The 26,431-nt window shown below is 40.1% G+C and overlaps 1 protein-coding gene across 1 annotated transcript in view; it reads right to left on the bottom strand.

The window, feature by feature from the left end:
- The window catches only part of LOC150076579 (putative receptor-type tyrosine-protein phosphatase mosPTP-1), a 995,686-nt gene that overhangs the window by 807,277 nt on the left and 161,978 nt on the right, over positions 1-26,431 (bottom strand). The window contains exon 2 of the mRNA XM_090387917.1: positions 4,506-4,817. Coding sequence (XP_090244043.1) covers positions 4,506-4,817 — 312 coding nt within the window. The remainder of the gene's footprint in view (positions 1-4,505; positions 4,818-26,431) is intronic.

Below are 26,431 nucleotides of genomic sequence, written 5' to 3'. Positions count from 1 at the left end.
CTAACAGTTGACTTCACTGCTGACTTCGCGGTCACGTCTTAGTGGGACATATTTAGATGGGAGTTAAGGCGAAGAAGTTGGAAAATTCAGTACGCAATTAGGATGTAACTACCGAATGGAAAGTAACATAATGGCAAACTTTAAACTGCGCTCTCATCCCATTTGATTCTGGACGAGTCCGTTACTCTTAGCAGGACAATTACTGGGATTTAATAATCTCACGAGAAATATTTATATTTAAACATAAAACTGTCGAATTCACGAATGACGATGTAGAAACATTCTGAGGGATTGGATCTGTTTAGGACTGACAGCCCAGGCCACGAGGTCCCACTATGCCTAAACTGGAAGGATCTACAGCAAGAACTAATGGACATCGCAATATCTAGCCTTGCTAACCAGCTAGTTTAAATTGCCACCCAAGGAGCATCCAAGCAAATAAAATTATCTGACAGATCCAATGCATGGTTCAATGCTGAAGTCAGAGAAGCATTCAAGAGGAAACAAAAAACTTTCAGAAAATGGAAAAGGTTTCAATACTCAGTTGACTACCAGATGTACAATGAAGAGCGGGCAACCTTCCTTAAATACAAAAGAAAAGCAATCCGGCAGCTGGTACTCAACAGAATAAATCACTCCAAACGTATTGCATCCAAATGCAACAAAATTTTCCATATGGAAGAGAAGGTATTTCGGGAATGGGTATCTTTGACTTTCAACGAGGTGCCATCAGACCCAAAAACCCCAAAACTGGGCGATTTCCTCACACACTCCAGGCAGCCCCTTTCAACTATATCTCTAACAAAGCAACACTTTATAAATACCATCAGTAGACTTCCCAATAAAACTACAATTGGTCTTGACGGTTTTCCTCTATTCATGGTTAAAGTGTGCAGTGCCTTCATTGTGGAGCCCCTTCTGTCAACCAATCAGATATTAAATTCCGGATCAATCCCGACAATATGGAATCACTACAGGGTACAACCCATACCTAAAAGAAGAAATCCTAAGGAACCTAAGGACTTCAGACCGATCTCGGTGGGCTGCACTCTATTAAAAGTGTTTGAGAAAACTATCTTATCATCACTGATCGAACAATGCTTCTCTCATAGACCCAAACATCTGCATACTATGATCCCCAAAATGTCTACATATACAAATTTACTAGACACCCTGTTTAAAATTCAAACTGCTCTTAACAGTAAATCTCACTTGGACGTCGTCTTCCTTGATATTTCATCTGCTTATGATAAGCTCTCAATTCCCGCTCTCATCTACATCCTGGAAAAATACTTCGGCATTACAGGAAGCCTGCTAAAAACCATCAGCCTCATCCTTACGCCAAGACAACTCATCCATCAGCTATAAATCCCTCAAACAGGAGCGTGTTACAACGCGTCGATGTAGTCGGAGGATACGTCCAACGGTGCCTACAACCAATCGCACTAAATGCATCACCAATCTGGTCTTCTGCACTGACCTCGTACATAAACAGATTCCTGGCAGTCGAGTACTGGGTAATGCGATGGATGAACAGAGTCACGCGTAGCGCATTCACCATCTGACCCCAGGGCTGTTTTATATGCCAACTTAAATATCACTCCCTGGAGAGTTCACATTGCATCCAGGAATATTCTTCTTCTGTCTCAGATGCTAAGTGGTGTGATTGACGCCCCCAGTCTTCACGGAGTTCTCGCTACTCACGTGCTGGACGCAGTAATGACAATCCCTACTTACCGTTGCATTCTACACTATCCAACCTGTGCTGTCTCAAGAACTTCTTTCCGAACAACGCAGTCCCCCTTTTCAATACATTGGCAATAGATCCTATGAAAGCAAGCAGTACAGAGTGAAGAGCCTCTCTGAAGCTTACAACTTGCTTGAACTATAGAAGTATGAAGAAGAAGCTTGAACTAGAAAAGCTTCTAGTTCAAGCTTCCTCTTCACCTGGCTTTTAGCCGTTTTTGCCCTTTTAGCCCTGGCTTTTAGCCGTGAAGGGTATTGTGTACGGCATGTGCGTTTGTATGCAATAAAGAGTTCTTCCTCTTCTTCTTCTTCTTCTAAAAAGCTAGGAATTTGAACTTTATAAATAGGAAGGAATGACCAAAATATAAAATAACTGTTGGACATCTACTTTTAAATGGTACTGTGAATAATTTCCTCTTCTAAAGTTGTCGATAATTACATTCTGTAAATAATAGTGTAAATGATTCGCACTTCTGTAAATATTGTAAATGTGATTTGTAAATATTGCACTGTAAAAATTACCACTCTTGCATTTTTGTACACCCTTCTAGCCGGTTGGCTGTGTAAAAGGGGTGAAAGAAATCACTTGCTATAATAATAAACGGATTTAATAATAAAAAATTTTCTGCGTTCTAAGGCCAGTTTAGAGTTACTAATCTCTTTACAATATCGGGTATTTTAAGCCCAAAAATTCAATCAATAAAGCAAATTCATGCAGATCCGAATCTTTAATCGATAAGTTAATTTCTTATGGAAAAATGCACCGAGATTACTAACGAGGAATGAATAGATGTCATTTCGAACTGCTGAATCATTAATTACATTCCTAAGAACATTCTGAATGGCTAAACAAAGTTTGGTTTTCAACACGAGCCTTTCCATTCAAATCAGCGATACACGACTGTTTTTCAACCCTCTCGTCAGTTCGGGTCCAAACACTGAAAGCCTCGAAATGGATGGGGGTTTTGAAAACCAGATTTCTTTTCGAGTGGGAGAAGATTCTATTGGGGTGATGTCAAGCGTTCATTCGGCACTGGTGCGAGCGAGAATAATAGTCAAGTAGTGGTGATCAATCAACCCGCCATCACCCCGTTGACGTCACAGAAGTCAATAGTTCCCCGCACGGATTCGCAGTTGTTATTTTCCAGGAAATGTGCACTTCATTCCTTAAAAGATGATAAAACGGACACACCCGTTAGATTATCGCCCTGTTCTCTTTCCCGGAGGACACCGAGGAATTTCAATTAATATACCACAGAATAAGATGGAAATCACTGACGACGGAAACAATCCTTCTCCGGCCTCTTATTCCAGAATAATTCTTCCGTTTCCTATTACTAAGCTGAAATTTGTAAGTTATGACATTGTGTTATCACCAATGTACAGTCGACTGAGAACATTTCCCGAATGTTTCAAAAGGTTATCGATAACTGTCTGGAAATTAACGAAGATGTCCAATTCCATTGCAATATTTGTCATTCAGACTTTTCCCCTTTCTTTTAGTCTATTTAAGGAATAAAATACAGCAGTATTATGCAAAATCAGAAAGCGTCAACACTATTGTGGAAAAAGGGGAACTTGCATAAACTCGGAAGAGCTTGTCTCCTTTTCACGAGTCTGAGGCTTGTCTATTTCTTCACGATTACCGATTTGATATTTCGAGTACATAGTAATATTGTCACTGGTTTATGACACGTTTATATCAAGATTAAAATTCAGTTAGCTTCATTATTTTGTACATAGAAATATATTTCTTTGGTTTATTACCACTTACAAAAATGCATATCACTAGACACGTATAGTAGCTTATGTAGGGTGGACTTCATTATTAATTAACGAATGCCATAAATACTCTGGATTTCTTGTCTCAAGAAATCCAATGAAAATTGGTCGCAAGATCACCAGAGATGAATCCAGGCCGAGACAATTTGTCACTATATCAAACACCATTGAAAACAGGGAAGCTATTATAATTTGAATTTTAAAGATCATCGAATCGGATTACAGGATTGTGGTGAAGGCAGTGAAACGTGGTCTTACCAAAACAGACTTTGGTTCTACAAACTGCATCGTCTGGAGTCTAGTCACATGCGAGGTGATTTATTTGAGGTGTTTAAGGCTTTGAATTGATTGAGCAAACTCAAGTCTGTTGGCATTCTTCTTCTTCAGTCTACACACACACACACACGAGGAGCATAACTGAGGATGGATGGTTGCAGAATAGATGTGCGAGGTTTGCCTTCAGCCGGTGAGTGGTTCATTGTTAGAAAACAAGTTTCCACTGGTGTGGTGCTAATGGACAGTTTGAATAAATTCAGGAAAGAACTAGGCAAGTTATTGGGGAGGATGGACAGTTTTTTTTTTTTTCTTTTTGGCTGATACTTTACAAGCTTACTTTCTTGCATCACATTCCACTGCTGCTACCATCTCCTGATTCGAAACTTGCCCACGATTCGAACTATAATGAATCTATCTGTGGTCATGTCATTAATTCACCATGGACGCTAGCAACATGTGTACTGAATTAAATGCTTTAGTCATGTTATAAAAGAAAATTTATTAAGATAGGTAAAAGTTTAAAATCTTACCATTATTCCCTAGTGGCGTGAGGAGTTCTCTGAATGAAATTCCACTTAAAATGTTCTGTTACAAAATGTTAAACTTTCAATTTTAAAGTTATAAAATTTAGTGTGCTCAAATTTCAAGAAAAATTTGCTCGATTATTTCTTAACGCTCAAAAGTTCTAGAAACGTTCTTACCTTGCACGAGCAATCTCACGACTCCTTCCCATCTTCTATCATCGTTGATGACGCACTGGTATTCACCGCTGTCTTCGTACACTACTGGTTGCAGGTACAAGGAGAACGTGTCGGGTAGAAGAGAAACGTGCGACTCAGCCTCCCAAATTGTCATCTGATCGTCCTGCATTTCCACGATCTTCCTGTACTCTTTCCACCATTCCACCCGGCGTATAACTGCGTGGTCTGGTACTAGGGGACAGGGCAACGTTGCATTGGTACGCGCCCGGACGTACAGCTGTTCCGGAGGTTCCAGTTCCTCCTCTTCCTCGTCTGAAAAATAAAGGAGATTTTTAGGAGCAAGCAAAGGTGAGGAATCAATTTGACTCTTATAAAATTAAGATTCTCTAATTTTCAAATTCAATAGTACGTGTGTGCGCACGCGCTTGTTTAGTGGGTAATTTCGAAGAAGAATGCCAGTACTAGCATCGCGAGCGAAATTTCTATTCTAGAGTTCACTTAATATATTAATAAGGTCTGAGATAACCTTTCGAAGCAAATATTTTCATCTAACACAACGCTATCCGCACGCATTCTTAGAACTGATATTAATATCTGGCGTATTAGGTTTGTACGTTGTAAAGTTCCCCAAGTGAAGTTTGGCTTTAATTAGTGGCATCTCACCGGACTTAAGAACCTAGAAATTCCTGCACTTAAACAACTTCGCTAGAATTCAGAGCATAAACGAAGAAGTTTTCTTTTAATTCGCTTCAGTCTTTCAAAACTAAATGATGGTTAACTTTCGTCTGAAGTGTAATCAAATGTCGATGTCTCGCTATTTTACAACACTCACCTTCTTCCAAGTCGAATGTAGATGTAATTCGCCATTTTAACTTGGCTTTCAATCACTACATACAGTTTGGGAAGAAGCTAGTGTCACAAACTAGCATTTTTCTTTTTTTTTTTCATATTTGGATATTTAAACGAGGACTCGAAGACATTAACTCGGCAGTCGTGGCACCCCACAAAGTTAAATCCGATGGCCTAGAATCTGACAGGTGCCAAATTTTCTTTTTAATATCTGGAGAAAGTCTGCATTTTTTGAATTCTGCCTCTATTCAATCTTTTCTTAATGGATTTGAAATATAACTTGTATAAATTTATACAAAATTTATATAAATAACTTGAACCAAAAACAAACAATTCCACTCTTCATTAACGCTAATGGGAACCTATCAGGTTATTGCACTAGCAATACTACGCGTAAAAAATAACAAACATGGTGGCGCAAAACCTGACGGGTTTCCCCAATATACTAGGTGAAATCGATAAAAAAAAATTGCTAAACCACGCCCAGTGAAGCTTCGATTATATTTAGGAAGGTACAGAAAAAAAAAATCGTGGATTTTCATCTTTAACCACACGGGCTGGTTATTTTTGAGATGAACCTCGCAGGTCCAGCGACACCGCTGAAGGATTAAATCCTCCCAGAAGAAAAATTGTGATCATTTTTGACACCAGTGTGTTAGCTGAAAATTTTAACTCCCTCGTGCAATTTTATCTAAAATAAACAAGCAGAACAAGGGAGGGAAAAATGGCTCGGACAAAAATGGAGGGTGTTTAAGATACAATGTTCCCAAGAAGACAGTGCATCATATCTTGTTGACACTATTGATACGTTACGTTCCAGAATTGATAGATGGTCCTCAGAAATGCACCCATTTTTATACATTTTCTCTCTCGGTTTTCAGCTATTTTTACTGATAAGACTGAGTTATGCAACGTATTGCATTTTTACTGCATGTCGGCTACAGTGATGTATGTTTTCTCTCACTGGATCAGTCACTGTCTCCAGAGAACTCTCGTGATCCACCCACTAACCCTTGATATCAACTGTACAGCTATTCGTCTGAAAAGAAGCAGTTCCCATTTTTATTGTTACATATTTGACTTTTTTTTTCAAGCTTTCAGAAGTATCAGGATGACCTCACGGTGCTCGAAGAAAAATAAAAAACGAAGATCGAAGACAGTTGCTGGAGCGGTGTTCCAGATAAATAAAGAATTCATGAGAAACTTGTTGAATTCTGAATATTTATCCCGCATATTTATCTATTTAACTTTCTTTCGGCGCTATTCTGGTCGCTTAGCTATCTGCTTATTGCTGGCATGTTGTTTAATGGCACAAGGGCTGCTATGACCATATTGCGCCTTAGCTATATGCATTCAATACAAAAATCTAAAAACCTTCGAATGCACTTTAAGCAGTTTCGTGTGGCAAAACTCAACCATCCGTCGTATAGCAATATTCCAAATATACAAATCAGTAAAAAAAAAATGAAAATGTCTTATCGTGGGTGCACGTGTAGCAGGAGCCGCGATTCATAACTGGTTTCTCAAAAGCATCCATCTGAAAGATTTTTAATGAATGCAAACCAAGCGGTTCTTCCAAATATCAAAGGCGTAAATATGGTAGGGAAACAAGAGCGAAGCCGTCTTACTCTAAGGCGGACACAATGGAAGAATAGGACATCCAGTGTGCAGAAAATGACATCTGAATTCAACAAGTCCAGAACCCTCCCTATTTCAACCCCCGTTCCATGAGCAGGGAATTAAAAAAAAAAAAATTGGAAGTCGCCTCCCTATTCGGAAGCCACTTGTTTCAGAGAAAGATCCGCTTGCAATGGTGCCGAGAACGTTGTGATTGGACATTGGAACAATGGAAGAAAGTCGTGGTTAGACGAATCACGATACACTTTGTATTGGACTGATGGTAAGCAGAGTGTAGCGAGAACCTCACAAAGCGATGGACCCTGCTTGCCTTGTTAAAACAACCCAAGCATCTCGAGGTGATATCATGATAAGGAATGTTTGCTAGCAATGACAAGATCATTTGATACCGGTTGACGGTCCAATGTCATCCAGGTTTTTTCCGTTGTATTTAGGGCATTAGGAGCATCAGCGACTAAGGCCATAATTCTCCCTATATGCTGTCAGTAAATTGCGTGTTGTGGTTAATTTTCTTTTTGAAAATCCCGATTCTCCGGATGGAAAAACCTTATTTACGCCTGAGATCGACTAACTCAGCCATGGATTGAAAAACCATAAAAGTTCTTCGCGTCACTGACGGGATGCCATCCACGGAGTATCTGAATTAGTTTCATATCTACTGCACTCTGCAATGTTACACTTTTATCCCTAAGGTGATGACCACTTTATGGAAGATAAAGCAATAGCGCATCGTACCAGAACCGCGCAAGAATGGTTCGGACAGATAACATGACACGGATTTCCACCATCTTCTCTAGCCCCATAAATTAGGATTCCCTTTCTGTATGTAGTGGTCAATTATCTGGGCAAAATTATAAAATGCTGCTTTGGAAATAAATAACTCTACCAACCTCGCCGAATGAAGTTGCGGAATTGGTGGAGAGCTTCTTCGCAGTTATGCAATGAAATAACAGGCGTCTATCATAACATCACCATTATCAAGAAATTAAAAAAAAAAAAAAAAAAAAAAAAATACCGCTAGGTGGCGAAGGTCAGTGAGTTACTGAATTATGTGCTCCTAAAAATACTCAAATACCTAAGTTAACCTGAAAGGATCATAAATGAACTGCATATTGACAGAGAGCTTATGAGAAGTGGAATCTGGATATAGTGTCTACTAATGGAATCCTGAACAGGTAATATGTCTAATCTTGATTTTAAGCATTCATACTTCGCGTAATAGTTGAAAGGAACGGTTGGTTTATAGCGATTCAGTGCAGCCGAACATAGCAATATTCTGCTTAAGGCAATACGGCACTTAAGCTCTGGACAAGGTCAAGCGGTGACAAAGTTAGGGATTATCCCCTCCCCCACCTGCATACTTCATCGGCTAGTCATCGAACGATAGAAGTGCCCTATCTTGTTGTGATAAAGACTACCTGCCTCGAAATTACTGAAATTCCGGCTCCCATTTGCACTTCAGAATGACAGATTTCAGCGCATCAGCCGTGCCGCTTACTTGCTGCATATGTCTGACCAATGATGACTTCATAATTAAATGCGTTACTTGTCACAAAACCTATTGCAATAAGCCTGATTGTACTTCTGTAGATATTAAGAGATTAAATAAAACTAGAAAACGCAAGTTTGAATGTAACGCTTGTAGGCAACAAACAGGGAAAAATAATGAAAAATTACCTAATGAAGTCATTTGTGAAGATTCTTGCACAGAACAGATTAATGACCTTGAACAAGCAACAAGAGAAATCCTCTCTCAGACTGACCTTGGAAATGGCATTTTGGGCCATCCTGAAGGATCAATTTTTGAAACCTTGGGATGCGATATTTGCCCGGAAGACTGCGAGCACTCTGAAGGGGGTTTCGCTAGACAGAGGAGCAATCATAGCCCGAATGAAAGGCAAGAAGAGAACTGTAAAGAATATGTCTCGCGTACGGAATTAAAGGATATCCTTGCAGACTGCATCAGCCCCTTTTCGATGCAGGCTGTGGAATACGCTGAAAACCTCGCGAGCAATTTCATCCCTGTACATAAAATGCTACAGGAACTGCAGGAAGAGAATTTTCTTCTCAAAGAACAAAACAGTAAAATATTGCACACCCTTAAACGACTGGAGGAAAAGCTAGGATGCTTTGAATCCGTCCTCGTTGCACAAGGTCGCTCAGCAGCCCCCGTAACCGACGAAACTTGCTATGCGAGGCAGAGCTACCCAAAGAAAAGGAGAAGTGATATACATGGATTGTACAGGAGGACAGAAAGCATTGAAAATTACAAACAGAAGACGAGAAAAGAATTGAATTCGGGGGAAAACATATCAGAACGAATTGCAAAACTACAAGACAGCCAAATAATATGTGAATTTCAAGCCCAGCCGGGAACTGTCTGTTTGCAGCAGGACCTCGCAAGCAATAGCACCAAATCCAGTGAAACTTTAGGGGCAGCACAAGGAAATGGCTCCACACATTCCACTAGGAAAAGTCGAAACCAAAATAAAGAAGTCTCAGAAATATTAGGACAACAGGAATCAACTGAAATGATTGGGGCATGCATGTATTCCGAGAGTACGAACGCCAAAGTTACATCTTCCCCCTCAAATCATGTTCCTGCAAACCCACTCACTTATGCACACATCACTATGCTACCTAAAAAGCATAACACTTTTGAGGGTAGAAAAACCTGCCCATCCCAAAATTTCATTCCTACTCTCCCCGAGGACGGCCGACGACGTAATCCAGTTCAAAGAGAAAGTATTAACGTGTCTTCCTGTAACACACCTGAAACAAACAAACGGTTTTCTGAAATCTACAACATTACTTCCGTTGCAACCAGAGAGCAAATTTTTGTATCAAGGCTGGGGCCCACAACACAGCCCAGAAACATTAAAGCCATGTGTGAGGGCGAACATGGGATAATTGTGGAAGTAAAGCAAGTGAAAACACGACACCCAGCTTACTCCTCTTTTATAATCTCTTGTCCACCAGATAAAGCAACTCGCCTACAAGATGTAAGCGCCTGGCCAGTAGGTACCTTAGTCAAGCCCTACAGAGACAGATGGGCCAGACCACTGGTTAAAAATGATTCAAGGAATCGGGCTCAATAGCAATCAAAAAAACTACCCCCAGCTGGGGATGCAGAACATCACATCCACCTGTTTGTACAAAACGTGAGGAGCATCTCAAAATAAGCTCCACACCCTACAAACGATGATGATGTACGAGGATCTGGATTTCATTTGCCTAATCGAAACCTGGTTGGGAAATGGAAAACAGTTAGATCGGCTAACTGCGGCAGCAAACTGCAAATGTGTGGGAACCGGAAGAACAGATAGGCGAGGAGGGGGAGTTATAATTTGCTATCAAAATAAATACCAGCCTATAAGAGAACGAAAAACCAATTCAAATAATTTTGAAGGTATTTGCGTTACCTTTTCAAAAGAGCACGTGAAAATACAGTTATGCATCATATACCTCCCACCTGAGCACACAAAGGAGACAAGAAACGAACTCTATGCTTGGCTTGCTACAAATCTAAAGCCATCAGTCGACACAATAATAGCGGGAGATTTTAATCTGCCTCTTCCGAAACACAGGGAGGCCAAGAAAGAGCTGGATGCGACATTGGGTGCATTGCACTTAACGCAGCTTCCGACACCAGTGACAAGGGGAATGCAGCAACTTGACCTGTTGTATCATAGTTCCTTAGACGTAAGGCTAGCGCAAAACTGCATAAAATTTAAGTCGGACCACAATCCCATTGAAATAGAAGCAGCACTGAAGATACACAAATGCATGCAGGGTAACCACACGAACTGGGAAAAGCAAAGGAAGTATCTTTTCTCCGTGAAGTATATTAACGCAGAGGTCATTCTCAGTCACCTGACTAGTTACAACTGGAATGACCTGCAAGAAAAGCCAGTAGACGAAGCTTTAGAAATGATCGCTAAAAAGCTATACCAAACAGTATTGGAAGGAGCAGCAAAAGAAATCAAAATATCTGAGAGAACAAAAGAATGGTTTAACCCACAACTGAAAGCAAGTTTCCTCAGGAAGCAAAAACTATATAGAAAATGGCAAAGAACGGGTCAACCTGCCGATCACATTCGTTATAAGAAAGAAAGAGCACATTTCATCAAAGCAAAACGACAGGCACACTGCAGTGTTGTTCATAATAAACTAAAAAGAGCAAAAAGAATTACTAGCAATAGAAATAGCACAGAGAATATGACCGAATGCATTTTCAAGGAATGGGCTAATAACACTTTTAGTAACCTGCATGGACTGAATCAAATTGAGAACACTGATAATGGTAACAAAATTTTTGAATTCCTGAAAGATTTAAACAAGCGAAACTATTCGGCAATAGAGGAACCAACAAGACCTCCTTTGAGTGAAATACAAATCACCAAAGAGAGCGTAATGAAAGCAATCAACGATCTGCCCAATAAGGCCACTGTTGGACCAGACAAATTTCCAATGTTCATCCTTAAGATAAGTAGCCCATTTATAATAGATCTATTACTGCACATCTATCAGGAAATCATTAGGTCAGGAGCTTTCCCGCAAGCCTGGAAAAATTACATTGTAACCCCAATACCAAAGATTAAACACCCAAAATTGGCTAAGGATTACAGACCAATTTCTGTTAGTTGCACCCTACAGAAGGTATTCGAAAAAGCACTTCTTCCCACCATCAATCAACACTGCTTCAGCCATAGACCACCACATTTGCACTCAGTCATTTCGGGGAGATCAACAATAACAAACTTACTGGAAACCCTTTTTCGCGTGCAGAAAGCACTAAATGAGAAAAAGCAAATTGATATTATTTTTTTGGATATCTCCGCAGCCTACGACAACGTCTCAATTCCAGCGCTCATTGCGATTTTAAAGAATTATTTTAATATAAGAGGAAATTTGTTAACTATAATAACCAGCCTGCTAGAACATAGAAAACTTATTGTTAAGCACCAAAAGCTACAATCTTGCTTTACCATCTCGCAAGGAGTGCCACAAGGGGGAGTTCTTTCGGCTACTCTCTTCGCGGCCGCCCTGGAGCCGTTTCTTGCACGGTACTACAATTTTATAACATACGCTGACGATGTAAAATTCTTCATCACTTCCAAAGACCATGAATCAGCAGAAGGTATTTGTCAGATGGCAAATAGCACAATCCGAGAATTTGAGAGCTACCTGGATTGCATCGGGCTCCGTATTAATGCACAGAAGTCTGCCCAAATGACCATAACTTACAAGCAGAATAAAAATGACATCTCGATCTCTGTGAACGGGTCTAGTGTGGAAAAAGTGCACTCTCACCTGGACCTGGGTCTTAAGTGGGATGACAGACTCACCTTTGCTCAACACTTCGCCCATATGAAGACAAAAATATTCGCCGCTTTATGGGCTACTAGGCAGGAACTGGTAGGAATTAGGGATCCTCAGCTAGCGACCAAGTACATTTTAATGTGTGTCCTGCCAATTGCAATGTATGCCTCGCAAATCTGGTCTTCAGCTCCAGATTCACATTATAAGTCCGTCCTTGGGATCGAGTACTGGTTCTTGCGATGGCTTAACAGAGTTGCTGGCCACCCTTTTACTATCTCAAGGGCCATTCTCTACTCAAACCTTAACATCACACCCTGGATGCAGCGGACAATTAACAGGAACATACACACTCTCGCACAAATGCTCACAGGCAGAGTGGATGCTCCAGTCCTGGATAATATGCTAGTTAAACCGCGTGCCACTGCTAGACGTTGCGGAGAAGTAAATAATCCACTGCGTTCAGTCCTGAACAATCTTAGTAGCCTGCAAAGATTCTTCCCATCAAATGCAGAGAAAATATTTAACTCACTACACATAGATGCCGAAAAACTGTGTGAGGATGCAACATACCGGAAAGAGATCTTCCAGAATTCTTACAGACTTACCGAAATATGAATCGGCTGCAAAGTACCAAAGAATTGTGAATAAAAGTGAAACTTTCTGCTTTAAGAACAATAATAATTTGGTAAGCTGTTGACTGGAAAAATATACCTTCTCTAACAGTTATGTAAATATGTAAGTTATAGATGGTATTATTACTGAATTGTAAATATATGAGTTGTAGAATGTATGTACAGAATGATTAATGTGTAAATACTGTATATATTAAACATAAAATGTGTATAAAATGTATTTCGGGACGAGACTACGTGTTCAGTATATGTAACCCACTGCACGTAGTATCTCGTACCCTGATATGTACTTAGCACCCTCCTGGCACTTTGCCGTCCCGGGGTGGTTTCCTTATGGAAATAAACAGATAATAATAATAAAAAATATTGTACCACACGCAAAAATTTTTACCAGTGATAGTCTTCTAAGGGTGGAAAAAAGTCAAATTTATTTGGAAGTTCTCCAGTGATTTTAAACTCAATGTACGGATAAGCAGATTTATCGATTTATAAGCCGGTATTACTACCAACATCTTATCAGTATATTGAAATAAGCTTTATTTTATCCCTAAAATGCAATTTTGGCTGTTAATCCCGAGTACCAGAAGGTTGTGTTAGACCCCACGTGAGACTCAGATGCATTTGTTGAGGAAAGTGAAGGTATCGATTTCTTGACGGATTAATAAAACAAGAATTGTAACCGTGTGCACACGTCGCAGTGGTGCATGTACAGTACTTCCCCCAGGACAACAGTTCCCTCGCTCCGCCCGTGGTTCCAACAGCTGCTAGAGGTTACGTGGTTGTGTTTTCTGACCCGTAGGTGAACTTGCACTACACCTCAGAGTGACTCAGTCAAGTTTATCAGAGAACAGCCGTTCCACGCACATGCAGTGATGTCATTAAACTACGCAGACAGCGACGATGGGGGAGGGAAAGAAGACACGTGCGGACACATAGCTGAGGACTTCTGCTGTCAGTATCGTGTCATTGCTGCTGTTCAAGCTGTTGTCAGCCCTTGAGACACTCATTAATTGTCTATGTGCTGCTGCTTACTCCCATCCATATTGATGGACAGAAATATCTCCCGGCAGATAATTTTTACCGAGTGGAGCTGTCTGCCCATATTTTAGATGGGCCTTGCATAGTATTTGAAGTCTGCAGATATTTTCAACGTCGGGAGTTTCCCCACAGCCCAAGACGTTCTAACCTCTTAGATACAAAGGTCTGAAAAGACCTTTTTGATCTAAACAGAAAAACAACTGATTAAGTTTGTCTTTCGGTGTCGATGGGTGGTAAACTGCATTAAATTTAATTTCCCTTCGCTTATTTACTGAACATCTGAATTTATGTATTTTTATTAAGTCCAGCGGGGCCTTTTAAAGTAACACTGAACATAGCGAGTCCATTTATTTTGGTGGAACTGATTTACGTGATAAACATAAACCCGAAAGGAATCCAAACAGTGATCGAACTTGCTGGATGATTACGTTGGAAATAAAATGCCGCTCGAGGCTAGACGGCTATCAGCCCTATAAAACTGTCTTTAAGAAATTGACCAAAGACAAATGCATTGCTCAAAAACTACAAAGTACATTAAAAGTTGGGCAAACCCCTGCTTTTTTGGTGAAGGAATCAACTGCCAGCATTTATCATCGAAAACATTTGTCAAAAATAACCAGAAACGTCAAGAAATTTTCCAACGTACAAAATCGCTTCTCCTGCTTTTTTTTTTTTTTTTTTTTTCTTCTTTTTTTCACTAACGAATTGCTGGCTCCAGGCTTTTCGGTATGCCCTCCACGATAGCGGGATTCTGTGTATGCTTCATCTCGCGAGCAATTTTCAATAAGTGCTTTATTTATTCATTGTTCTGCATTCCTGACACAGAACCCGGAATGAAAAGCACCAAATAAGGGGATCTTTAATGGAAGAGAATAAAATCAACCCGATAATACACAGCCTGATTTATGGCAATCTCTAAACCGAAAACGAATGCTAAAAAATAAATAAATGTCTGTTTTTATAGCGCCGGTGGAAATAGTGGAGCTTAAGCTTCTGCATCTACATAAACCTGCCAGTGGCCCTCCCTCTTAACATTTTTTATCAAGGTCCGGACAATGGTTTCCTCAACAATCGCCCGGTGCCTTGCAATGACGTTTTTCATGCGCCTTTCATCATAGCACGTGTCTTTGGAACGTGAGATGTTTATTTCCAAGACAGGAAACTTCAGTGTGGGCTCAGCTATCAGATATTTCGTGCCATAATTCCTTAAGTAAAGAAGTGAGGAGCAGCTTTCCTGTCTCTGCGACGCCAGTATCTGCCACATTTATCTCCTCTTTTCTCCTGGCTGTGTTGTCAAATGACTTAAATCACGATGATGTTGTTCGCTGGCTTTCTTATGTCATCAACTTCATTTTAGAAGAGCAGGAGGGACGGCATTCGCTGGCAGTTTGTAGCTGTGTAAGCTTTTTCTCTGATGGTTCCGATATACAACATAAAATATGTAGCAGCGATTTAGGAAACAGAAAATGGGACGGAGTGTGGAGACTGCAGGAAGCAAATAATTTTCTACAAAAAGACGCACGCCTGAAGGAGCTCTTGTTCATTCTTACTTAGTGCATGCGTTTCGATGATTGGTTGTTTGTTTTTTGCTACTTCAGCTGTTTTGGTCAAAGTACCCATATGGTAACTAGTTTATGTGACCCTATTGTGTACCATCACGTTCAAGGAACGATTTAGATTTGTGCAGGCCGAAGACAACGGAATATCTCGTGTGAGATCTCTACAAAACCGTAAGAATTCCTCCAGTTTCCGAAGAGATTTGAACCTAGAACCATGAACAGGGAAATCACGTTCTGTTCATTTGTAACTGACTGCACCGAATAACGGATTTTTGTTCGGATACTGTTCAGCCTAATCCAACTTCTCGCTTGAATAATTTAAAACATGAACATCGGTATATTGGAAAGATGTGAAAATGATGTTTAGGAATGCAGGACCATGTACACTCACGATATTTAATCGCTCCTGGAACTTGGAACTGACAATTTTCCATTTACAGAAACAAGTCCGCAGAAAATTCTTTTAATTTTTACCGGCAATACACGATCCCTGAAGAATACTCGGTCCATGATTATTAAACGCATAATTCGCGAGTAATATGAATAAAAACGGAGGACAAAGTTTTAGCCAGGTGGTAGCATATAAGCTGCACGAGGCCGTTAATGCTTTCGAACATTTTCCGGCTAAGCTGTTCACATTTACATTTCCTCGTTAAGAGAAAATATCCTTCGGGGAGATTATACAAGGTAAAGCTCCCTAATCTTGCTATTTACGTCACTAAATTGCCACTTTGGAAACCCACTTTCGCTGACGCACACGGGCACAAAAACAGGTACGAAAATAAATAAAAACACGAATATGTTTAGTGTCCACAACCCCCGCCTCCGAGAAGAAAAGCGCAGAAGATTAAGAACCTGGCACTCAACGTTCTGACAAATTTCAGAGCACGTGACAAAAGTAACGGATATATTCTACTTCATTACTCGTGTTCAGAAAAATGCCCACTAGAGGGTGTTGTTGGTTACGGTTATTAAGTACTAATGACTGGATGGCAAACGAGAGTCATTTCTGGCAGAGAAGTAAACATTTCTAAGCAGTAAAGAAGTTTTTCTTACTTATGCCGCGTCCAGACAGCAATCCGTATTAATGTACGCGCGAACATTTGCTTAAATTAAAAGAAAACCGGAGCTTAACTCTCGAAACTTCTTTTGTCTTACTTAAACTTTGAACATCGTCCAAGATAAATACCGCTCTTCATTTCACTGTGAACGAACTCGCCTTAAGATGAATCCGCGAAATATCTGGTGCCATTAAGAATATGTAGCGAGCGGGCAATCTTCATTTGATCATCATAAATTTTATGACAACTACTGGCTGGCACACACACTTTACTATTGAACGCGGATAAATAGTCGTTAAAGTTTTACGCGCGTTTAAAAATTGCATAAATTACAGCCTTCACCACTTTCCACCACGAACCACCATAATTAAGAAATCCAAAGACGAGATTGAAACGCAATTACCCATAATTCTATTCACCCTCCATTTCCGCCCATCCGAAATGTGCTACAGCATAAAGACCCCCCTCCTCCCCCCTTAATATTTTATTCCGCATTGTATAACAGATCCGGCATTGCCCGTTAGGATAAATTGGTTATGGCTAAGCACGTTGCAGCGAAAACTACCAACACAATGGCGCGCACCACTATTTATGGTCTTGCATTAAAACATTTTTCAAGAGGGGAACTTTATCAGTATTACAGAGGCGCTCGGAGATTGATGGGCGAATTGCGCTAAATTTTATGAACCCTAATTTATGACTCCCTCTTGAATTATAGAGGAAGTAGCATCGATTTTTGTACGCATTCTCAAAATAGTGACAAATTATTAGGGTGTTAGCCGAGGTTTTGAAGGAAATGAAAAATGGAAACGAGACTCGTCCACTTGTTATGCGCGCAGATCAGAGAGAAAATTGAAAAGTTCTTCCTGTCTTCACGCCTAACTCCCGGTGAAATGGCAACTGGACGGTTCTATGAATACCAAGGAGGCCTTGTTCATCTCGCCGGTGCAAATGACACAAGTGGCAGGAAACTACGTGCTAACGATGGAGGTTGCGGGACATGACTTATCTAGGTCATAAGCACGTTCTGCGGCAGCTAAATAACAGGTGGGGTAAAATGTTAATTCCTTGGCCGAAGTTTTTTAATTGAACTTATTTCATGAAAGAACAGCTTCGTTATGCGCGAAGTTGGAGTTATTTTGAATCAAGTTTGGAATTTGCAATTTGGTCCATGAGGTTTTATCTGTGATAACCAAATGAAAAATTGTCATTTTTGGCGAGGAGAATGGTAATTTGGTGTCGACAAGGTTAGCAATAAATTTCCTTATAGATTTTTGCCCTGTGAGGTCAAGAAGAGTTTCTGAGGAAAAAAACATACCCAGAAGACATTAATGATGAGATCAGAAGATATTTCTCCAAACTAGAGATCACTTCTCTACCACAGGAACCACAACAAAGTCGATACTCTCGTAAAAGCTTAGATAAGATGGTCGAACAGTACCTGCAGCAGAATCGGCCATCGGGTTGCAATAATAATTCATTTTTCCGCTTGCCAGTGACCCTCAGCAATATCAGGTAATTCCAGTAGGAGATGGTCGAGTACATTTTGCTCATTATGCGCAAAAGTTGGCTTATATATATATATAATATTACATAACTATTATTTACATTTCGGATTATGTTTTCGTAACATCCATTACGTACATTCCAAGATGATTGTCGCATCTTGGATCCCGCGTCTAAAATACAGAGATCTAAGTTGCCTATTAGTGGAGGAGCATCTATTCTTGCTGCACATCGGAGTAGCTACATTTGAGCAAGTATATCTATAGTCTATTCACGAAAAGGGGACAGCATCTGTAAACAAACAATGCGACAAGTGGGACATTGGCTCCATTTGAATGAAGGATTATCTCAGCACAAGAAGAGGTTATGCATTATGATTGTTTCAATCCGAATCCTCAAACACTCGTGAGTTTTGAGTGTTTTTGAGATGCGAGAACAGTATGATGCTGGAAATAATGAAAGGTTTCCAGCCGAGTATGGAATATTCTTAGCTCAAGTAGTGTTTTAAATGTCTTATTGACTAATTGGAAATTTCTTATTATTAAATCATTTTGAGCGAGATGTCATGCACCGAAACTGTCGTACAACGAATCCAAGTGGACCCGTGCAAGACCATTAAAATGTCAAAGTACCTACAACCAGGATGATCATCCGACCTCAAGAATATCTACAAGCTTTTAAGAAATTTCCCCCGATGGTAATGAAAAACATGACTCTGTTTTTCACATATGAAAAATTCTCGCTGACTGCATCGACACCACTTTCACGTCAACTCTTGTTCAGGATCTCTTTGTAGGACGAAAAATTAAAAGTTCCTCCTGAAACCGATTAAACCATCGCCACTTGAAAATCTTACTTCATTAGCAGGATTCGAATATAGAATTCAAGTGGGTGGCAAATGTCAAAACCATTCAACCGGAACCTACACCTTTAAATATATGGATACCGTTATATTAGAGTTATTTTAATACATTTTGGAAAAGAGCGTTTAGCATTCCTCATCCACGGCTGGTAAATTTAAATGATTCATTGAGAGAGAGACCAACCAACGCCAATGCCTACTCCAATGAATAGGCTACACGAAGATATCCTGTTTTATTCGATCCGGTGCTGTCTTGTGGATAGCATATTTTGGTAGCGAAGAACACCACCCAATTGTTTCAGGGAAACTTGATCACTTCCATTAGAATACTTTTCTCAATTTAACTCTCTCCCGTATCTATATGTATATACCAGCAGTTTAAAGCCACAGTAATCTTGGAAATCCTGTGAACCAGACGAATTTACTATGAATTGACTGAAATGTGATCAGGAGGAGTGCAAAATAAATTCCTGCTGTGCGCAAAACAAACCAGATCGATATATAGGGCCCGTGTTTCTCCCTTCGTGGCTGACAATAAAATTCCAGTTAAAATTTTAACATAAATATTGTAAAACAGAGTTAAATGCTGTATAGAGTTTCAGTTAATTTGGGTGATAATAAAAATTGTAAGGTACTACTTTAGCATCAAACCAATCGAATTCGAACTCCTCGTACAAGAATGGGAAACAACTAAAAAGGTGTGCTCGATGAGTTTTCTTTTCTTTACTGAAGTTAGCTGCACGAAAACCAAAGATGCAATGTCTACATCTTTGGTTTTTTCATATCTCAACGGCGAATAACATTTCCTGTATCTCTAAAAATTCATCTGAACAAAAAAAAACAAACTTTTTTTTTTAAAGTTTATACAGTCTCCAGAAAAAGATTGAAACAAGAAAGCGCGTGCGGGAAGCAAGTAAATATAGGCCAAACGTTCCTTTATAAATTATCCAGTCCAAAGTACTCACAGCTAATCAATATTTATGTTAAAAATTAAATTTCTACACCTTGGGGAGATTTTTTGAGCAAGTCAGAAGCCAGTTCTTCAACAAAAATGTTTGCTCGATTTAAATCTGCGTACCACTAACAGCGCACACGACTGTATCAGTGTGGTGCGCGTCATCAATTAAAATCTTCTTTTACTATAACATTGACAAAAAGAAAAACTTCTTTGCTCTTCCTACTTAGCATCACATAACGCCTAGATGGCACATTTCCAGGGTTTATGTGCTAAGTTACTGTGAAACCACATCGCTGAACTTAGGACTTGCTGTCTCTTTCCCAGAACTAAGCTACAATCATAACATATACTGAATTCGAGATATTGTCCTGCGCGATTCACTTAGCTGTGGGCTCCCCAACCAAAGCTTTTACATACATACAGCAGCAGCAGCATCATCTGTAAGAGAGGAGCCCAAGATGAATTTCCATGTCAGCGATGCATTCCCTGAAAAGTGTTAGTCGCCAATCGATAAGCAGTAATGGCAAAGTTTTGTAAGCCAACATACCTCCAGCAGTCCTCGTGCAGACAAATAATTTGTATGTTCCGAACGGGAGGGGTTTTGGGGGAGGGAAAGACGAGTACGTTTATAAAGCGGCTTTCGTCGATAACGGAAAGAAAGATAATCTTCCCCATTCCTCTGGCTGGCGGCTGAGGCCTTGTTTCTGGCATCTGCACGCCCATTCATCATGTTTCTGGTGTGTGCATGACAAATTGACAGCACGTGCAGGCTACTACGTCTCGAGCCGTGCAACTATTCTTTTAACAAGCGTCCTTTACAAGTTCAAACAACCGCGGAATTTTTCTGCTTATTGTCATAGTGGTTATCCGAAGCTCGTGATCTATTGTGGCTTTCTTTGAAATTAATTTCAATTTCCCTACTTTTAAAAATCCCCTCCACACTTTTTCCCCTTCCAAATTTAATCACCCGAAGAAAACGGTTTCTTTTTGGCACATTTCAGCGCTATACTGGTTCAACTTTAGAAGCCGGCGCATGAGCAGCTCCTTTCCAATGGCTTTTAACGGTCAGATGAAATTCAAATTACTCTTTCCATCTATCCGCGAAATGAAGGAGTTTTTTCCTCGTGTTTATAATGCAAATAATCCTCATCGGCACTAAAAGTATTACACGTTTGCAGACTGCTTTAGAAAGAATCAATATGCGCAACGATTGCATAAGATGAAATGTTTAAAAAAAATCTATATTCTAGTTTATTGCATTCGTGCCGTTTATGTCTCCATTTTATAAAGAACTCTGGAGTTACTAAGAACACCGTTCGTTTTGGTAAACTGGTTGATGCCAACTCATTATTAATGGAAGGGGATGGGAGGGGAGAGTTAGAAGTCACATACCTCACTAAAAATCCTTTAAATCCAGAAACATTTCTATTTGGATTTTCGTGAAGACCATCCCCTCGAAATATTGGTATCACCTTTGGAATCGTCCTATATTCCAAGTTTAAAAAGGTTCTTAGTAATTCTCAGTGTGACTCTGTATGCTATTTATAAAGGTAAGATATCCTACAGATCAAACGAGTAGTCTTTGAAATATGGCAGTGGCATCTTAAGTGGTTCTTATGTTTAGTAAGCGCATTTTGAAATCTCGACACTCTAATGATCTCCACAAACATTTAATCCACAATCGCCCTCTAGTCAGAGAAACTTTTAAAAAGCACTTTAAGGCTCCTATAAAAAGATGACAACATAGCGAATAGTGTAACTCGAGTATCTTAAAACCACACTTGAGTTGTAGTTCAAGGAGCGGGTGTTGTCTTGACGAATGAAACGCCTGTCGATATTTTCTAGTTGTTGCAGTTTCCTGGCTGAAATGAATAAATTGCGTCTGCCATTGGAAGCAACCTCAAACACTTCAAGGTACTCGAGGACTAGTAAGGCAGAACCGCTTTATACACCAGCGGAGGAAGCTTTTGTGTGTGGTGCCGAATTAACCTTAAGAGAGCTCTAAAAAAGGCGCTTGGCTCTTACGGCTACGGAGATTTTTATTCAAAGATATAGAGCTATAAATGCAAATTACTTATTTAAAACATGGCCATTAGAAGCTGGATGCTGTACTTCCATTGGTTAGCCCAGTGAAATAGTCCTAATGGCAAGAAGTGCCGGATTGCGGAGGAGTTTTTCATTCCTTACAGAATCACCTACTCGGGGTAATTTCGCCCTCGCTTTCTCTCTGTTATATTATGCATAACAGAGAGAGAGATTCAGCTGAATTTTTAAGGATCGTTTTAAAAGAGGGAATTTTTGCCATCCACAACCTATATGCAATAGATTTCGCAAAATCTATGCATGAATCTACACTTGAGGTGAACTTGTGTTGGAATTCTAAACTAGATTTTCAAATATTTTCTGATTGCAGAGACAGACAGAAAGCACGAGTATTTATGCCAGCAATTGGACTGCGTGATATGAGCGTTCACAATGCTGGTATCGTAATTCATATGCACGCGACATAGCATAATCACGTGATCTTATCTAACATTTCCTTTCACTATAAATAACGACTACATTACTGTCCAGCACGTGAATTACGCATTAACTAGACAAATGAATAAGCGGTGTACATGAAAATAAATCTTTCTCTCTAAAATACACAGAGACCGAAGCTAACCACTACTTCATATTCACTTAATTCCAGCATTGAAGTCTTTGGATGAAACTTGGGCCACATGATTGGAGTTGGTTACGTCCAGTACGAGTTTGTTGGCGTACTTCTGCATTCATTGGCAAAAGAGGACGTCATAAGGAAAACGTGTGACAAGATAATCGCATTAATAATGTAGCTAATTTATTGCAAAGCAGATTTCGATGCAATCCACGTCTAATCCACACACATTATAATTTCCCAGGAAGAGAACTGCAATGTACATGTTGTTATAATAAAGATCCCCAGTTTTTATGGGGGAAGGGGATTTCATAACGTTGCACTTTTTCCAGTCTGTTCTCCAAGCTGTCAAAAAGAAAAAGCCGGCAGGTGGAGTTTCTCGTTAATTAGATGCTTCCACCATTCATCCAAGGGGCCAGGCCTGCCAAAATTCTTGAAGTGTAACGATCAGCAGATCCGTTACCAGCAGGCTTTGAAGGTTTAAATAAGGGGAATTTCTAATGAACTGCCCCTGCATGCCCATCAACGCCTCTACCTACCCTAACGTACTGGAGTGAAAGAGTGGAATAATTTGCATGGCGTGTAAGTGTATTTCTCGAGCAGAAACTTTAGGATTCTCTTTCTCAGACTTTCAAACAAGTTTCCCATTTATTTCTTCGCAGTCAATTTCACCTTTTTCTGGCAGCTGTTGATCTTGTCGCGTAGACTGCCGCGTTTGGAGAACTCGAAAAGACTTCGTCCTAATCTCCGCACGTTTGCGGATAGACTCTTTCCGATACTTCACTCTCCATCAAACTTAAGTTTCCCACCGCCATAATCTCGTCCAAAATGACTATTCACATGAAAATGGAAAGGATACGTTCCATCTTTTTCACTCAGACTTTTTCATTTTCTTCTTCTCCGAGTTCACTCATGCATGCACCGAACCTCTCTACTGCGTGGAGGAGAGAGAGAGAAAAAAAATATCACCGGAGGGTCTTCAACTGTAACAGCGTCCAACAGAGAAAGAGAGAGATTTCAGTGTTCGCCAACTTCGCTTAGTGTTAGCTGGGATTTTCCTGCTGGAGAGGGAGGGGAGGGGGGAAGTAGGCGACTCCACCTTCGTATTACCGATCGGCTCTTCTCCTCTCCTTCTGTTCGGATGTATGAGTGCACAGATGGTACGGTGGTATACCTTTGCGCATCTCAATGCCAACAACAGGTTTGAATGTAGTAATGCAAACTTAAATAATTACTATAAAATCCAACCCCTTTCTACCATGGTGATGTACCTGTCCCCTTATTAATTTCAGAAGTAAACGCACGACACAAAATTATGATTAATTAGCGGGTCATTTCAAAGTGCAACACTTCTTCTCAGGAAGAAATTTCACTTTCAAAAGTTAGCGTTGAGTTGCTAGTACAAAAAGTAATTCGACACAAAAAAACATTTATAATTTGATCTTCACTGCTATAATAAAGCAATTTTTAACTTTCCTCCTGTGGCTGGTAGAAATTTGTGTTCAAATGTAAACTGAAGAATTTGGTTATTCAGACCGCTTCCGAAAATCCCTTCAATCTTCGATGGAAGATTGAAGGCATTTTCAATTAAAAACGAATGGTTACATTATCCAAAAAGAGAGAAACAAGCAGCAACAAGGATGGTAAAGATCTCCATAATTTCATTTCCATCCTATCCCAGAAAGGGAAATCATCAGCCCGATATAATTTCGAAGTCCCACTTAGGTAGTGCTATTCTTGGACTGCTAGGGTGGAAACAGCTTCCAAGCTCACACTGTTTATGTCCAATTTCGGGGTTGGAAAAGCTCTGAAGAAGTTCCCACAATGAAGAGTGCTTCATTCTCATGATTTTGAGTGAGGGTTTCTACCTACACTGTGGAGAATTCTTTGTAAAAGGATATGAGCCATGCCGTTATTAATTTCAGAAGTAAACAGGAATTTCCTTGAAAGAGAACGGAACTTCTCTCGATTTAGGGAAGTTTGGATTAAGAATGGTTTGTTGTTCCTTACTAAAACAAGAAACCAGTTGGGCAAGGGTGGCTGATGGTACTGTAAATATAATAAAAAACAGTGCGAACTTCTGTGTCCACTCCATCATACAGAACAAATTATGGTGCTGCTGTGCTCCATCGCGAATCTCTTTTTTCGATCTACGTTTTTGAGGTTCAATTCCCAGGCTGTAACCAGCTCTTAAAATCAGTTTGTAAAATCAAAATCTCCACTCCCTATTAAACAGCAGTCCATTATATATTTTCCATAATTACAGGCTTTTAGTGGCAGGAAGATACTTAAGAATCCCATGGTGACCGGGTCGAATCGATATCTGAAAATCGGCCACCCAAGGCGCATTAACAGACTGATTGGTGGCCTGGTCGGGTCATCAATTATTCCGCCATGCCATCGACTCTTCCATAAACACACTCGGTAAGGAACATCGAAAAAAAATTAAATTATTGATGTTCAATCATTTTCTATAAAAAGGATCCAAAAAAGGCACTAAACCTTATCATTTACTCCGGTACGACACACAAGTTAGCTGAAGATTAAAAATAGGGTCTATCGATATTTCAATAGTCTGCCAACTCGCAACACTGGTGGATCATAATCGATTCTAATTCCTTCCTGAAGTAGATGAAGTCCGGTGCGCGCAAGTCGGTGGGAGAGGAAATCCCATTTTCCGTCAGATGTACGACGGCACTCCATCAACCTGACCCCAGGGAAGGGGGATGTTGAAGAGACTCGAGGAGGGTAGGCCCAAAAAGGAGGTAGACGGAGGGGTGAAACGGGGGGCTGAATGCTCGAGGATGAAAAGGGGAAGAAACCCAGCTGGGGGAAGGTGGCTAGTGGTATTACAAGTAATAAATCAATATCGGAAAGCGTGGCTGCGCGTGTCAGCGCAAGCTGCTCGTGTTGACACGCGAGATTTATGCTGCCTTCGCTACTCAACCAAGTGAATGTAGCGTTCTGGGAGTAAGGGAGACTGCCCTTGAACACGGGGTGTGTGTTTCTTGCGGCCAACTTTTCCTCCCATTTAAGAAGGGGTGGGGAGGGGACTCTTCCGACGAAGCTTCGTATCAGTTATCTGCATGTGGCAGTTTGAGTGAGGGTGACATTTGGTCTGTACAACAGACAAAACGTCTCCCTCAGTCCTGTGCGTCTGGTACAACATGCCAATCAGCAATACCTTCGAGGGACCGCCTGCAGAGATCGCTGTAAGGAAAGTGAAATGTTAAAGAACAAAGACCAAAAGAAACGAAGAATAGCAGTGCCACGAATAAGTTGGATAAACAGAAGAAATAGAAAATTCTGATCTACGAATAAACTTACCGAAGCCATCCTTAGACAGCAAAAAACCGAACCGAAACTAAAGTTGGAAAAGAAGATTGTAAAGATAGATGAGCAGGATAATGTAAATATTGTGGCAAATACGTAAAATGCGGGAATATATTGCCGTCCCCATCTTCCTATTTCAACTTAGTGAAAGTAAAAATTATTTTAATGCATCTTATAAATACCGCAATGGGTAACACGTTGTCCTGGCATAAACTAAACATTCTTCTTAAAGCGCTCAAAAAAAAAAAAAAAAAAAAAAAAAAAGGGATGACGTTTAAAATATGAATATAAAAACAGAAAAGAAACTTTCCCTGCAATAGAAACGATGACTCTCAAATTATTGATTTGAGAAGTGAGCCATGTTTCAAGCTTCATATCCCTACTGAGCCAAGAACCATAGCTGGCCCAAACTCTGTGTATAAGATGTCCCGACGTAATTTCCAAGAGGAGATTTATCTTCGCAACTAAAATGCTGCTGGAGGTATTATATCAAAATAAAACTTCTGCGA

This window comes from Mastigoproctus giganteus, chromosome 13 (assembly GCF_048544385.1).
Source record: "Mastigoproctus giganteus isolate SK-2022 chromosome 13, ASM4854438v1, whole genome shotgun sequence".
Taxonomy (NCBI): domain Eukaryota; kingdom Metazoa; phylum Arthropoda; class Arachnida; order Uropygi; family Thelyphonidae; genus Mastigoproctus; species Mastigoproctus giganteus.
Note: the sequence above shows the minus strand (reverse complement) of the source record. Positions and strands in the feature narration are given on the sequence as shown.